The following is a 14,839-nucleotide window of genomic DNA, read 5'->3' on the forward strand; positions in this document are numbered from 1 at the left end:
GTTGTCCTAATTTTCCTGTTTCCGGTTCATCACGTCTTTTGTTGCAAGCCAGCATAAATTCTTTATAAAAAATGTTGGAGGCATAAATAGGTAAAATAAATGTAAAATATCTGTCTGAAATATTTGCTTTAATTGTGATTATATAAACAAAAATAGAAAATATACCTCTATCTTGATTATTTTAAAAATTTAAGGTTAATTTGGCTTTAGTAGGGGACAAAAGTTTAAGTTAGCATAATAATTGGCAAAATTATCATAACTGGAAAATTTAAAGACAACACAAATTGCAACAATATTTGTACCGCTTTTATTTGGAAAAATAACCATCTGAATGCATTTCCATAGTATATTACAGTTAAGTACTTCATGACATGATTAGCATTCAGTAGTTGAAAAAGTATTAAACTGTGCTTGAGAAGATTCCAATTGGTTCAAAGTCATTCACTGAACTAAAAGTCATTTCCTCATTTTTATAGTCATGGCATTTACCAGAGTCATTCAACTCCAATTTTCATAAGAAAACATTAAAGACAAAATCCCACTGAAATCATCAAACAATATTTTATGCTGTTACAAATATGTTATGCAAAATATAACACTGGCACCAGATTTGTATCATCACGCTTTGCAAAGATATATTGCACATGCTAAAGCATAAAATACATAGACAAAACTACCAAACAAAAGATATTTGCATTGAATTTTTAGGTCACTGCATAAGAAACTCATAGAATTACATTTTATACACACACTCAGATTGTCACTATCTTAAAATGCTCTTCCCCTATAACACTGACCTATGGTTTATGGTTTTGTAAAAAGAAAGCATTTTAGCACTGCAAAATCAAACATAATTCCTATAGAAAACTTCAGCATCTTCATTTTCATTTCAAAGCAGGTAAAAGGGGAAAGAGGAAAAAAGACACTTTATACATTCAAAGAAAGGCTGAAATGAAAACTCACTGGTATTATATTGCTCTGATAACACTCAAATGAAAAAAAATACAAACCATTTCACAGAATATTTTCAGAATATACAAATATAAAAAGGCACTCTAACTTCATATCACAAGACAAAAAAAAAGGGATGGGTTCTTCAACCAACACAACAGATAAGCAAACCAAGTTGCTCAACAGTACAAAGAATTACTAGTGCAGCAAATCCATTTGATGTTCTTATCCTAATTTAATAATAAAATAATAAACCAAGCAGCTGTTCACTGCCTAAAGTACCAAAACATACTATGGTGCCCTTTTATTAGTGATAAATAGAAATCCCCTGAGCTATTTACTGTAGAATCATAGCAGATTTTAGGCAATTTGGAGATAGTAATGTATTTACCAAGGATAGGCAGACATGGCAAATAGGTAAGTGCAATGAAACATGATCCCTGTGGCTGTGGTTAAAATACAGTCTAAAAATAACATATTTAGGTAAAAGCACAAAACAACCAAGACTCAATTAAAAGCACAATGTTTTCTGTTTTTGTTTTTCTTAGAAAGCTATTATGTGGCAAATCTAGTTTTCTAAGAGACGTGAGTGGAAAAACACAGAACTCAGTTTTTAAAGTCGTTTCTTAAGGGAAAAAAATTTGGTCTTGGGAAGAGGGAGAAAGAGAAAGAGAGTGGGGGAGAGAGATTCAATAAACAATTCACGGCATGATTTTATACCGTTCTTTTGTCCTCCTCCTTTCTGGCAGTGAGAGTGGGGAAGTCAGAACGCAGCTCCACAGAGCCAATGTCACAGGGCTGTCACTGCCTTGCTGTAATATTTCTTGTTCTCTGTGCTACTCTATAGCAGAAATGGTAACGCTGTTTCACCATTAAATCAGGCATCGCATTTCCTGCTTTAAAGGCCAACTGAGCAAGATTTCCATTTACTTCTGGAAAAAGACTCCACAATATACTACGTTTCTGCAGTGTTAGAGCTCCCTTACTTTCAGAGTTTTGGTAAAGGTAAGGTCATTATTGCTCATTAGCAATGTATCCACTTTTTCAAAACTCATCTTCTCCAAGCAGACAAAAAGGACATAGAAAGGAAAGGAACACAACACCAAGAATTAAAAAAAAAACAAAAACAATGGCAGTGGTGAAACAAAAGGTTTCAATGAAACTAATACCAGTTCTTATAAGTCCTTTGAACAAGTTCTCATTTGTGAAGAACCCAACATGAATTTTTAATAAAATCCAGAATATTACAGAGTGAAGACTTTTACAGTTAGATGAAATACATAGTATGGTATCTGTATTTGATCCAGATATGTCAGGACACTGTTTAAAAAATATCTCACATACATTAAGATAGAAATTTCCAGAGTGAAAACGGAACCCATTATAAAATATTGGAGAGCAGTACTCTAATGCAACATGTTTCTGTCTTGTCTCTTCCTCAAGTAGAAAATAGCATGAGCTGGTGATTTTTATTTCTCTTCTTGGTACATGTGCCCACACACTTGACAGAGTTCCCCATTAGGTTCCTGGGACCATGAGATTTTCAGCATATTTAGGATAATTTCTGCATCTTTCTTTGGGCCCTCTTTGTGCATATGACCCACTATACACTTCAGTGTTCATCTTGAAGAAAAGCATAAGGACTGCAGTGTATTCTAAGCTCTGAGCTGGCTACACACAGGCTGAGTCATGGATGTTGTACCTTTTTTCAACCGACGTGGAAGAACCTGAGGGTCGGCTGGAAACCTTAACAGTGGAATTTCTGGGCTTGCCCTCAGGAATGCAGGCCAGCCCAGGGAAAGTTCTGTATATTTTCCGGCTTCCTCGTTATTCCAAGTAAGACAAGTAGGAATTAAAACAGAATAAACAATGGATATTTCCTCGGCATTTGTTTCATTTCAAATAAATACAAACACATATACATCAAAGTATATGAACATTTTCTCTAGTTTGGCAAAAAATTAAGCTGTGGTAAACACATTATTAGTTACAAATGTTAAGCCATCAGCTAGAAATCTGTGTCATAAGAAATATAAAATACAATAAAGACTTACGCAAAAAGATTACATTTTAACTCCATAGAAAAGCTATTTCAGTTCTTACTTCCGCTTTGAAGGAAAACAATTTAAATCTTCAATTTTAGACTGAAGCATTTTGGTCCTTGTGTATAGCTGGCTGATGGACTACAGACACAGATAAATACATACATATACATGTGCATGTGTGCGTGCATGATTTAAGGTCTCATTCTTCTTTTTGTACAGCTATTCCAGGTGCAGAGCGGGGTCCATTTGACCTAGAAGCTTTGGCAGAGGAGAGGGAGCAGACACAGTGTTCACTACGATGATTTCATCATGAAGCAACTTTAATCGGCTTTAATTTCCATTTCACCCATTTCTACATCGTGCTTTCATTTGTTCTTTTTTGGAGTCACACTTCCACTCACTGAGCATGACTTTGACCGAAAAGCTCATTTAACATTTCACTACTGATGAACAATACTGATGGCTCTTATGTTTTTTAATAAAGTTAGTATTTTGATTTACAGACAAATTAATAAAGGGTAGTTTCATATTTGCATATATCTCAAAGTTTCGGTGCAATATAATTCTCACCTGCAATCTTATTGAAGTGATTCGGGTTCAATCATTTGGTGAAAATTAGTCACAGGCTTGTTACAGGGAGCACTGGGTGCCATATTTTTGTTAAATGAAAACAGCAAATTCAATTTTCAGTGGATTTTCCCCTTCATTTGGCAACTTAAACAAAAATCCTCAAAAAGAAGTTCTGGATATTTCAGTACTTACTATAGAGAGGATACCACTAACGCCACCTGGGAAAACTATGAATAATTGGACTCCCTTAAAAAAGATTATTACAGGCATTATTTCTGAAGATGAACACCTCTACCTTTGGCTTCTAGTAAGGAAGTAAACATCAAATTGAGCAGAGGTTTGAGGCATCTCCTATCCAGCCCTTCCCTCCCTTCCTTGGGGACATGAATGTCACATTGATACACTTTTGAGAACTCCCCGCTGAGTGAGTACATGAAAAAAAAAAAAAAATCTTCCTCTTTGTTGCATTAACCCCAAAGAAAAAGAATTAAATGTTTTTTTAAAATTCTATATTTAAAATGAGAGGTAGACTTTCACAGAAGTATCTCAGCTCTAAGGAAAACATGAAACAAAGTAAAACCAAGGCCCAACTGTATGAGAGCTTTGCCCTACAGCCTAGCTGCCTTCCCTGGGCTTGATTAATTCCTTTTTTTACTGGCTTCCGAAAGCTCGGCCCATAATAATACTTGAATACAACATAAATCTGGAATTCAAGCTTTGTTCCCTTCCTCCAACACAGGTGGACCAAGGAAAAGCTTCTACAGTCCAAAGTCAGAAAGTTTCCGAATCAGAATCATTTTCATTGTACCCATCCTCAGAGCCTACATTGTTACTGCACAGGCTAACCATGCTACCCAGGTTGGAGAGGGTCGTCCTGCTCAAACTGTCTTTTTTAAAACAAACAAAGTTGACAGCCGTCATTGTACTGGAAGGAGAAAAAGTCATCATGGTAGCCAGAATGAGGGCCAGGCAGTCAGCCACGTCTTTGTTAGGAGCACAAGCCAGGGCCGGGGTATGACCTGGGCATAAATGCAGACAAGGCAGTGGTTAGTCCGGGCAATCCAGAAATGGCGTGAGCATCCCACAGTACATCTCAAACGACCTCACACGTGGAGATGTATGTCGAGTTAGAAATCATGCCAGGCAAAAGGAGTTACTTCCCACAAGTCATGCTTGGGGTGAGGCTGGAGGGGATCAGGAAGGGGTAGACATTTGATGGAGGGCTTTTTTTTTCCCCAGCTTACATGACAACAACAAGCACTATATTATCCGGAGTTAGGCAGGATTCCAGTCTTCATCTAGTGAACAGAAACATGAGGTGGGGCGGTGTGTGTGACACAATTCCACAAAACAAAAAACAAAACAGCCACAGGACAATCAGAAAGGTGTTTCCACTTGAGAGCACACACACATCATGCGCCTTGGGCTGGGGTCAGGGCACTCTCATTCTGAGAACAATGACTTTCCACGTCAGATTAGAGAGGATGTTGAGAATCAGGTGTCTGTAAGAGTCAGTAACACTGTTTTGTCACTTTATATATACTTTACATGAAGAATGCACCAGGAAGCTGGTTCTAGAGAAATGGAATCATTTGAGTAGATGAGATATAGCACTGGTTGGTTGTGGTGAAATGTACTATCATTTAAAAGAAACTTAAACAGAATTTTAAATAATGTCAACACCACTAGCCAAAGTCCCAAATCCTAAATGTAACAGATATGGGGAGATTGCTGTGTGCCATAGAGTCATGTCATTCTCGACTATGTGAACTTGATGGATCAAGTCTGGAAGAGAAAATGATTTCAACATATGAAGCAGGAGCCATGGGGAGGTAGATGAAATCTTCGATTTAGTCTACCCTTATTCAACCTTTATTCTATTGGCTGGAAAGGTTTAGCCTGCCCCCTCTCCTGGCTAAACTTTCTACTAACCACTGGCTCATTTTATTCAGAGGCACTGGCTCAAAAATCTTAATTTTTTGCTGTATCATTTGTTAGCACTTGACCTGATTTCTACTCCCCTCCTTGCTTAACAGATGAGTCCTCTCTGGTATGAAGACAAACAAGAATGGACAGATACCTTAACATTCCATTCCTTAAAGGTCTGTGATAAGTAATTAAGATTGCAGTGCCATACAAAATCATCCCAAATGTTCCTAGGCCTTTAGGGTGTAGCTAAGTGGTGGCTCAGAGGATAAAGTGTCTGCCTGCAATGCAGGAGACCCAGGTTCGATCCCTGGGTTGGGAAGATCCCCTGGAGAAGGAAATGGCAACCCACTCCAGTATTCTTGCCTGGAGAATCCCATGGACAGAGGGACCTGAGCGGGCTACAGTCCACGGGGTCGCAAAGAGTCGGACACGACTGAGTGACTTCACTTCACTTCACTAAGCTCTGATACAGGCTGTGGTTCTCCAACCCTGGTTCACTTATTCTTGAGTTTGCTATGGGCTGAACAAGCCCCAGATATATCAGACTTACACTGCAGAAAGGCAAAACTAATTCACTCTGGTCTCTTGGGTCATTTTGGAGAAAATTGTGGGCCTCTGCACTCCAACCCTAAAGTATTAATGTATATACATATATTGGTAATAAGAAGGTGAGGGAAGGTGGGGCAGGAAGACCGAGGAGATGGAGTAATAGAGAACTTTTTGCATCTCCTACATGAGCCAGGCTGGGGACAGAGCAGGGTACATGCTAGGATAAATGGGGCTGCAAAACCAAAACCAATAGGAGTTAGCTAATGATGTCATATGGCTGCTTACTTCTGAGAAATAGGCATGAGCTGCTAATTCCAATACCTGTAATAAGCAGTTGAATTATGTTAATACATTTTATAATACTTAAATTAAATGCCACAATTAATGCCACATTCAAAAAATTACTAAGTTGATAAATATCCAGAAGTTCCTCTTTTGCTGCCCAAAGTTAAAAGGCATGGTAGTTTAATATAATTCTTGTACTCATGAGCTTTCTAAATTTCTTAGGAAACAGAGTAGAAAGCTTCTGTTAAGAGTTAGTTCATTTAGAAAAGAAATGTGGTCTAGATCAGAAGAAGATTTCAAGCCTAGATGTTAATTTAAAAATTTTACTCATGTTCCCCAAATATCCATACTGAAAATACGAGTTCTGATCTGTTCTGTAAAATAATACCTAGAGGGTTGATCTCAGAATGAACTGAAATACAAAGATGTTTTAACTTGAGCCCTTGAGCATGCACCCATGACACATGTGATCCCTAACTCTTCAGCATGTGCAGCTAAAATTTCATTTGAATACCAAGCTGAGTGTATCTAACATATTTCAACCGCCATGCTGAGGAGTTTGAGACCAGCTGCTCACATGACATGCACATGGAAGGCACTGGTGGACTGCAGGGAGACCATGTGTTTTACAACAACAGACAGGACAAATTATCCTTGTTTGACTGCTCACACACAGGGAACTTCCAAGAGAAAGAGAGTTCTCACTGCTTGTTTAAACTAGCTCCTGGGTTTCCCATTTCCCTCTGGCTTCATAGCAGGTGCATTGGCACCTGAAATAATGGCTTACTTTTCTCACTTACCATTTTCATCTACAGCAAGTACACAAGCCCCTTTAGCCAGCAGCTCCTCAACAACTACTTTCAAGCCATTGCGTGCGGCCACATGGAGGGGTCTGAAAAAAAGACAACACCAAGTGTCAATCGTGATACATATTTGTATGAGAATGTGGCATTTTGAGTAGTCTGTGTGGTTGAAAGAAAGAAAGGACTTGAGAATCTGTAAATAACACGAGTATTTTTACTTTTTCAAAAAAGGTTTCTGAAGAACTAAAGATCCAACTGTTCTTCCATTGGCCCAAATTCTTCTGCAGATATTATTGTACAAATATTTTACACCTCAAACAACCTTAGTGACAAGTCACAGGGAGCCAGAGAAAGAACTCAAGTTCTGGTGAGTTTTCTAGAAGGTTCTTTTCTTGCTTTCTACATCAGTATTTGAATCACTGTTTCACACAGTTAATCAATACAAAATCAATGACTGGTGTTACTACCATCCATATACAAATCTTAAACCTTGTTTTTACTAAAGGCATGAAATGAAGTTTTATTGAATTTAGAATATCTTAAAGAATAATGTCAAACGATATATTCTGCTATTCTGCTTAAAAATCTTACTGGAAAAAAATTCTTATATTTCTTTGCCCTTAAAACAAATGCACAGGTAATTTCCTAAAATGGAAAATGAAGCAGCTTTTGGGTCTTTCACACTAAGGATTACACTGAATTATATTAAAATATAATAACGCAAATAGCTTAAATGCTTCAAACATATTCTGGGAACCTGATTTATAAAACTTGTTTTCCAGTAAGAATACATAAAACTAATACATTTAAAAAAATAGTTTCTCATCAAATATGGCAGCTGATAAGATTTTCTAACAACCCATTATATTTTTAGTACTACCTTAGAAATATCAGCAAGGAAAAACACAGACCTCACAAAATTCTATGAAGGCGTATCAGAAGAAAATCTCTAACTAAAAATGTCTAGCTTGGTCAGCAGTTGTAGATATGTGACCATGAACTTCACAAAGGAAAAGCCAGATTTGTGTCTTTCATCACTGCGTCCCCCAACTCTAGCCTATAATACAGCACATTTTTATTATTGGTCGAATGCATGACTATGAATCTGGGACTTAGGCAAGCTTTAGTAGTCACACTTACGTCTGCAGTGCATTGTTTTTTGCATTAATAAGGCTCTCATCTTGTATCTTGTCAAGTATTAACAAGGCACATTTTTCATGACCCTAATGAAGGAAAACAGATAAGTAAATGGAACAAAGATACAGAAATGTTCTGGGGAAATCACTTCAGTATGCTTTAACTTTAACATGTATTCCTTGCCTAATATCAAAATAGGCTATTTTCTGAATAATACATTTTCTTCTAAGAGCAAATGGTTAAACAGCCCTAGATTTTCAAAGATTCTAAATAAGGTGTTTTAGAACTTGATTAATATAAATCTGATCTAAAATATTACAATTTTTATGATAACTTTTAGAATTACTGTCCAGCGAGCTGAAGCTGATGCTATGTCAGCTAGGTCAGCAGATAAACAGAGAGTAGAATTAGGAGTGTCCTTTAAATTCTTCAACAAAGCTTTTAAACACAAGTCAAGTCCCATCTCCTTCCTCAAGCCTTCAAATACCACTTCAGTATCCACCTATCACTGGAATAGGTGATTCCCATTGTACCTGTTATCTGTATCATTCATCACTGGCTGCCTTATATTATAGAGTCTTTTCCAGCAAAGGTCATTCTTTTCTTCCTCATTCAAAAGATACCTCTATATGTTATGACTAATGATAGTTTAAAATCTAGAGCATCAACTAATAAAATAGAGACCCTTTTGGAACTTCAGGCCCAGTACCTGGTTAAGGGGTGACCACTTCCTAAACCCTTGACACTCAAAATGTGGCCCAACAGAAGAGCAGGATCAGCATCACCCAGGAGTTAGAAATATTAACCCTCAAGCCCAACTCTTGGATCTACTAAATTAGAATCTGCATTTGACCAGATTATCAGGGGATTCATTTGCGCAATAAGTCTGAAAAAGCATTGTACTTATATTCATGAAAACACTACAACTTGACATGAACTTCAGGAACCTGAGCACTTTTTGCGGTATCCACTTTTTGTGGATCATGAAATGCGAAAATGTAACCAATGAAAGGAATAGCTGAGACTTCTGGTACCACTGGGTATAGATAACACTTTTAATAATGCAACTATATTGGAACAAACCACCATCACTGGTGTCAACTAGCATCATATTACAATGCCTTATAAGGGAGACAATTTTAGAAGTGCCCATGGAGTTTTCATTGTCATGTACTGCTGGTGGAATGTAAATGGTTAAAACCTTATTACACGGCATATTGGTCTTAGAAGTGTTCACAGCCTTAGACCTACTAATTTCATATTTAGGGATTTATTCAGATTATTATACTACAATTAGTATTATTTGTAGTAGCATATATTTGAAACAAGGAAACGTTTAACAATAGGGGATGGGTTGAATCAAGGGTAGCACAATCCTAAGGCAGGGTTCCATACATCTTCTAAAACACTATAATACATGATGTCTGAAAGGAAGATATTCATAATATATGATTCAGTAATGAAAGCAGGTTATCCAACAATATGATCCCACTCTCATAAAATCATACATTTATCTTTTTACAGAAGCAGGAACCTTGAGCTATATGTGAACACGATGCTCTTAAAACACACACACACACACACACACACACATTCTTTGCATTAAACTACATACCAGAAGAAAAGGTAGACAATAGAAGCATACCTAAATGAATACATTTATTTGCCTCATAAAAGAGTATTTTTGGCTGTGTTATTACAATGTCTTCAAGCAGAATAAATGAAAACGTGAAACTGCTTATATTTTAGAAGCCATTTAACTAAGTTCCTAACCTGTGTTTAAAAGCAAAATATGATACCACAACCATGAAGACAGATTCAGTGGCAGCATCAAACCAGATTGTGCCAAGAATTCAAGTGGCAAATTCCCTGAAAAGCATAGCCCATCAACCCCTTTGTGTGGGTCTGCCTTTTGCTTCCCCCATTGATTCCACTGAGAATGACCCCATCCTGGGAAAACATACATCTTAATTAAGAGCCATGATACACACACTTCTGATGAACAGATTTAGGTATTATTATTATTATCATTAAATAACAGTGTTTCAAATCCTTTTACATACTTTACTACTAGCCAAATGTAAGGATGTGTTCAAGTCTTTATCCTTCACAGTCAGGTCAGCCTGGGCACTGTTCACCAAAATATCTGCAGAAAAAGCCAAAAGATAGTTACTAAGACTACATGTTAATTGCATGCATTTTGAAGAAGTTACTATGGAAACAATAATGCTTTTAAATTTGTATACTCACATTACCATAACTAATATTTTTAAAGAAAAAAGGAACAATTTATTGCCATGAAAGTGAAAGTGAAGGTCACTCAGTTGTGTCTGACTCTTTGTGACCCCATGGACTATATGGTCCGTGGAATTCTCCAGGCCAGAATACTGGAGTGGGTAGCCTTTCCCTTCTCCAGGGGATCTTCCCAATCCAAGGACTGGACCTAGGTCTCCTGCGCTGTGGGTGGATTCTCCCAAGGATATTGGAGTGGGTGGCCTATCCCTTCTCCAGCAGGTCTTCCCAATCCAGGAATCGAACCAGGGTTTCCTGCATTGGAGGTGAATTCTTTACCAACTGAGCTATCAGGGAAGCCACTTTATTGACATAGTTGTTCTATTCAAATCCAAATTCCATAGTCATTAATTTATTTTTACTTCTTTGGCTGCTCCAGGTCTTAGCTGCAGCATGCATGATCTTTAATTGAGGCACACAGGATCTAGTTTATTGATTAGGGATCAAATCCGGGTTCCCACATTGGGAGCATGGAGTCTTAACTAGTGGACCACAAGGGAAGTCCCTATAGACATTAATTTTAATTGTCTTTACAGTTTTGTTATTTCCAGGTAAAATGATTCTATTGTTCTATTTGGTTTCTAAATGTTGACAGATTTCACTGTGGAAAGGTGGGCTCACTTCAACAAAGTCTATCAATAACCAAGTTAACAGGGAATTAAAAATGAACAGCAAGTAGATCAGGTGGCTTAAATACAATGTTGGTCTTCTCTAACATGTATATACCGAGAGGATGATCACTTTCCCACGTTTACATTCCTTTGGTTTTATTTTTTTTTTAAATTAATTTATTTTTTTTATTCCTTTGGTTTTAGACAGGCCTAAACTCCAAGTCCACAAGTCAAGTACATACCCACGGCACCAGCCTGCCCGTTCTCAGCAGCCATCATCAGTGGTGTTTTCCCTGAATTGTCTGCCGCGTTCACTTGAGCATTGTGTCTGAGAAGAAGCTGCAAGCACTCCACGTGATCAGCAAATGCTGCTGCATGAAGTGGTGTCCTAACGATTTAAAACAAGTATGATGTTAGCTTCCTATAAACTTAACGCACTCCCTTTCTATATGTGCCTGAGAAACATGTGCATGGTGTCATCTTAGGGATTTAAAACTTACTGGCTTACAGAGATGGTGACCAGGTTCCCTCAAAGGCCATTCAGGGTAGACACTGAAGTGTCACTTATGTGAATGGCACCCCTAGATTTGGGGGGGTGTAGGCAGTGGTCCTGATAATAAAATCAGCATCTTTACTGACCCTTTAATCTTGAGTTCCAATGACCTCTCTCATCATTGATAAACATACTTTCAAAATTAGGCCTTAGATTTGTAGATAATTGGTTATTTTTTTAAAAAGCCTACATCATTTAATGTGAATGGCTGGTTTCTTTGGGAGGACAATTTGGCATGATTTATCAAAATTAAACACTATGATCTTTGAACCAACAAATTTCAATTCTAGCACTTTTATCTCTCAGATGTATTTGATCATGCAAACAGATACATGTACTATTCACTGCAACATTCATTATAACATCAAAATTCTGAAACAACCTAAATATTCTTCAAAGGAAGACAAGCTGATTAAATTATAACATCCAGTCAATGGAATAACATGAAGCTTTAAAAAGAATATGGTAAACATATATGTTCTGGTGTGGAAAGATCTCTAAGATATATTAAAAGGAGAACATTAATATAGAATGTTCTCATTTGTATAAAAAGAATATAAGCATATATATTTTTATACATTTTTGTAGTTTTATATATATAAAATATTTGGAAGAAAATAAAAATTTAGAAAGAACAGTTTAAAGTAGTTTTCTCAGAGGAAGAGGCTGGGGCTTCTGGACTAAGAGGGTAATTTTTTTATATATCATTTATTATACTTAATTTTAAAAAACATGTCTATACATTACTTTTTAAATCAAAAACATAGATGTTTGGCCACTCTGTAGCCACAAAGAAGGCTAAGATTCATCAGACAAGAGCCATGCTCTTAGGATCACTTACCTGCCTTTGTCATCTCTACAATTGACAATACTGGAATCTATGGCCCCGAGTAACAGTGATGCACAATTCTCATGATCATTTATTCTAAAATGAAAATAGATTTAAAAATTTAAAATCCTGCTCCCTAAAACATTATATATCCCCTCCTACTCCATCTTTCTATGCACTGTATCTTTAATAATCTGATGCTTTTAAACATTTTGACACAAATTTTGAGCAAAAGTTTCATTTACCAAAGAAGAATTTCAACATTATGAAGATTGGAAAATTACCATATATGAAATCTTCCTGGAATAAAATGCCTAATTATCCACATGGATAATATTGTTAACCCCAATTTATTTTTAGAATTTGGCTGACAAGCGTGACTATTGATGCACCTGAAGAGCTCTTCACATGGTGTATACTGTGTTTCTCAGTCCACCCCTTCCTACCATTTCCCTGGGTGGTTTGTGAGCCACCTTGGAACCACGGCACTTCACAAAAAACTCCTGAAAAATCATTAACATTAGATACTGCACTTTGATATCAGACTTATTTGCCTTTAGCAGCAAAATGGAATATACTGGTCTTATCTGTAATCTAAAAGCGTTTTTCTTCTGCCAAAAGCCATTTCTCTAGGTGTAGTTTAAAGAATTCAAGCCACACCATTAACTTCCAGTGTTTCTACTTACATTGCACAGTGCAGTGGAGTGAAAGGATTACCGATAAATGTTCGAAAACATTTCTGCTCCAAAAGTACCTCTATACAGTTTTCATTACCTGCAAGGAACCAAAAGAATTTAGAGACCTTCTAAGATGAAACTTTGCTTAATGAAAGTTTCTATTTTTTCATTAATTACTGAATTCTGGCCTATGAATTTTCCTGAATTGACTGAATGACCATTCTCCATGGAATAAAATTTACCAAATGCCAAAATGTTTTCAACTATGTTCATAAGTGTTCTGAGATATAATGAATAAATTAAGCAGTGATGAGAAAGAGACCTCATCTGCAAGCAGAGCAATTCTACCATACTCACAGCTCTTAGTAGACAGGTGCCTAACATAGGTATGCCTCACTTTGTCCATATTTACAACAGAAAATTTCCCTTTTACCCACATGAATAGGTTCACTTATAATTTATGCACCCTAGGGAAGGGAGGAACATGTCATTGATAAAAAAGAGTCCTTATGATAATGCAGGTTAAAGGACTTTGACTGTAAAACACTATATAGTATTTAAAAGGGTACCAAGAACAGTTCCTGGCAAATAGTATGGACCCACTGAGTATTTTTTAGTGAGTAGATGAACAAATGTGAATAATTACTTTCAACAAAATGGCAGGTAGTTTTCAAATCAACTGAATTTAAGTAAGGCCCCAGCTCTGTGAGCTTACTTGTTATGTGATCTGTGAGCCTCCATTTCCTACAAAAAAATCAGAGAAGGAATACCTGCCCTATTGATGTCACAGGATGATGGGAAATTTATTTGATAAAGGACCTAAATGAGGTTTGTGAAGCAATGTTCTCACACAATTGTTAAGGCAAGAAGGTAAAGCTATTTGGCTTTGGAATATGGATTGTTGCCCTGGAAACCTCTTCTTGGCTGAGTCCTGTGGCAAATTAGAGCTCTCTTCTGATCTACCCCAGAATTATGTTGATTGAACAATTTTAAGTATTAAAATAAGTCAAACTTTTTTGGTACCTAAAGAGAAAAAAAGTGAAATTTTGCTTTTAGGAGGACTGAGAAGTATATGAAGTAATGAACATACAAATTCCCTAATTTTATGTAAGTTATACTGCTTAGTTTTCTAACTATATCCAACTCTCACTCAAATATTCCCAGACATTTCAACCTATTACTATGAATTTCCCTGAAGGTCCTAGCTTGGGGCAGCATCTACATAAGCCATTTCTTGCAGGCTATTATGAATCTCAACCTAAAGGTCTGTGTAGGTAGGTCTGGGGATCCTTGAATGACTTTCAGTGTTTCCAAATGCTCAGTGAAGGAGATTCTGGGAAGAGGGGAGCTTAAACCTCCAATCTGGAAGACTACACTAGAAGTGTAGATTCCAGTGGATTGTTTAGGAGAGGCCTGCTCCCCTTCCCCTGCTTGTACCTGGAGAGGTCTTGGAACCGACAGACCTATCACCTCTGCCCCATCCAACTCCACACGGGAGAAAATGTGGTCTGTGGGAGGTTTGCCACCTGCTGTTATAATCAACACTGGCACTCCATCACCCCCTTCCTGTAGGATTTCCAGTGCCAGATAGATCTTGCACCTTAACTC

At 37.1% G+C, this 14,839-nt stretch overlaps 1 protein-coding gene across 3 annotated transcripts in view; it reads right to left on the reverse strand.

Moving 5' to 3' along the window:
• Positions 1–284: 284 nt before the first annotated feature.
• ANKRD44 (ankyrin repeat domain 44) overlaps positions 285–14,839 on the reverse strand; it is a 315,568-nt gene continuing 301,013 nt past the window's right edge. Inside the window, exons 22-28 of one of the 3 annotated variants that reach the window (XM_069577913.1) lie at positions 13,241–13,328; positions 12,567–12,650; positions 11,415–11,560; positions 10,333–10,415; positions 8,273–8,355; positions 7,130–7,221; positions 285–3,254 (exon numbers count right to left, since the gene is read on the reverse strand). In XM_069577913.1, coding sequence (XP_069434014.1) covers positions 3,196–3,254; positions 7,130–7,221; positions 8,273–8,355; positions 10,333–10,415; positions 11,415–11,560; positions 12,567–12,650; positions 13,241–13,328 — 635 coding nt within the window. In that variant the 3' untranslated portion in view covers positions 285–3,195. Of the gene's footprint in view, positions 6,366–7,129; positions 7,222–8,272; positions 8,356–10,332; positions 10,416–11,414; positions 11,561–12,566; positions 12,651–13,240; positions 13,329–14,839 lie in introns of all 3 variants that reach the window. The other 2 variants (XM_069577911.1, XM_069577912.1) reach the window with 2 other exon arrangements.

Source organism: Ovis canadensis, chromosome 2 (assembly GCF_042477335.2).
Source record: "Ovis canadensis isolate MfBH-ARS-UI-01 breed Bighorn chromosome 2, ARS-UI_OviCan_v2, whole genome shotgun sequence".
Lineage (NCBI taxonomy): Eukaryota > Metazoa > Chordata > Mammalia > Artiodactyla > Bovidae > Ovis > Ovis canadensis.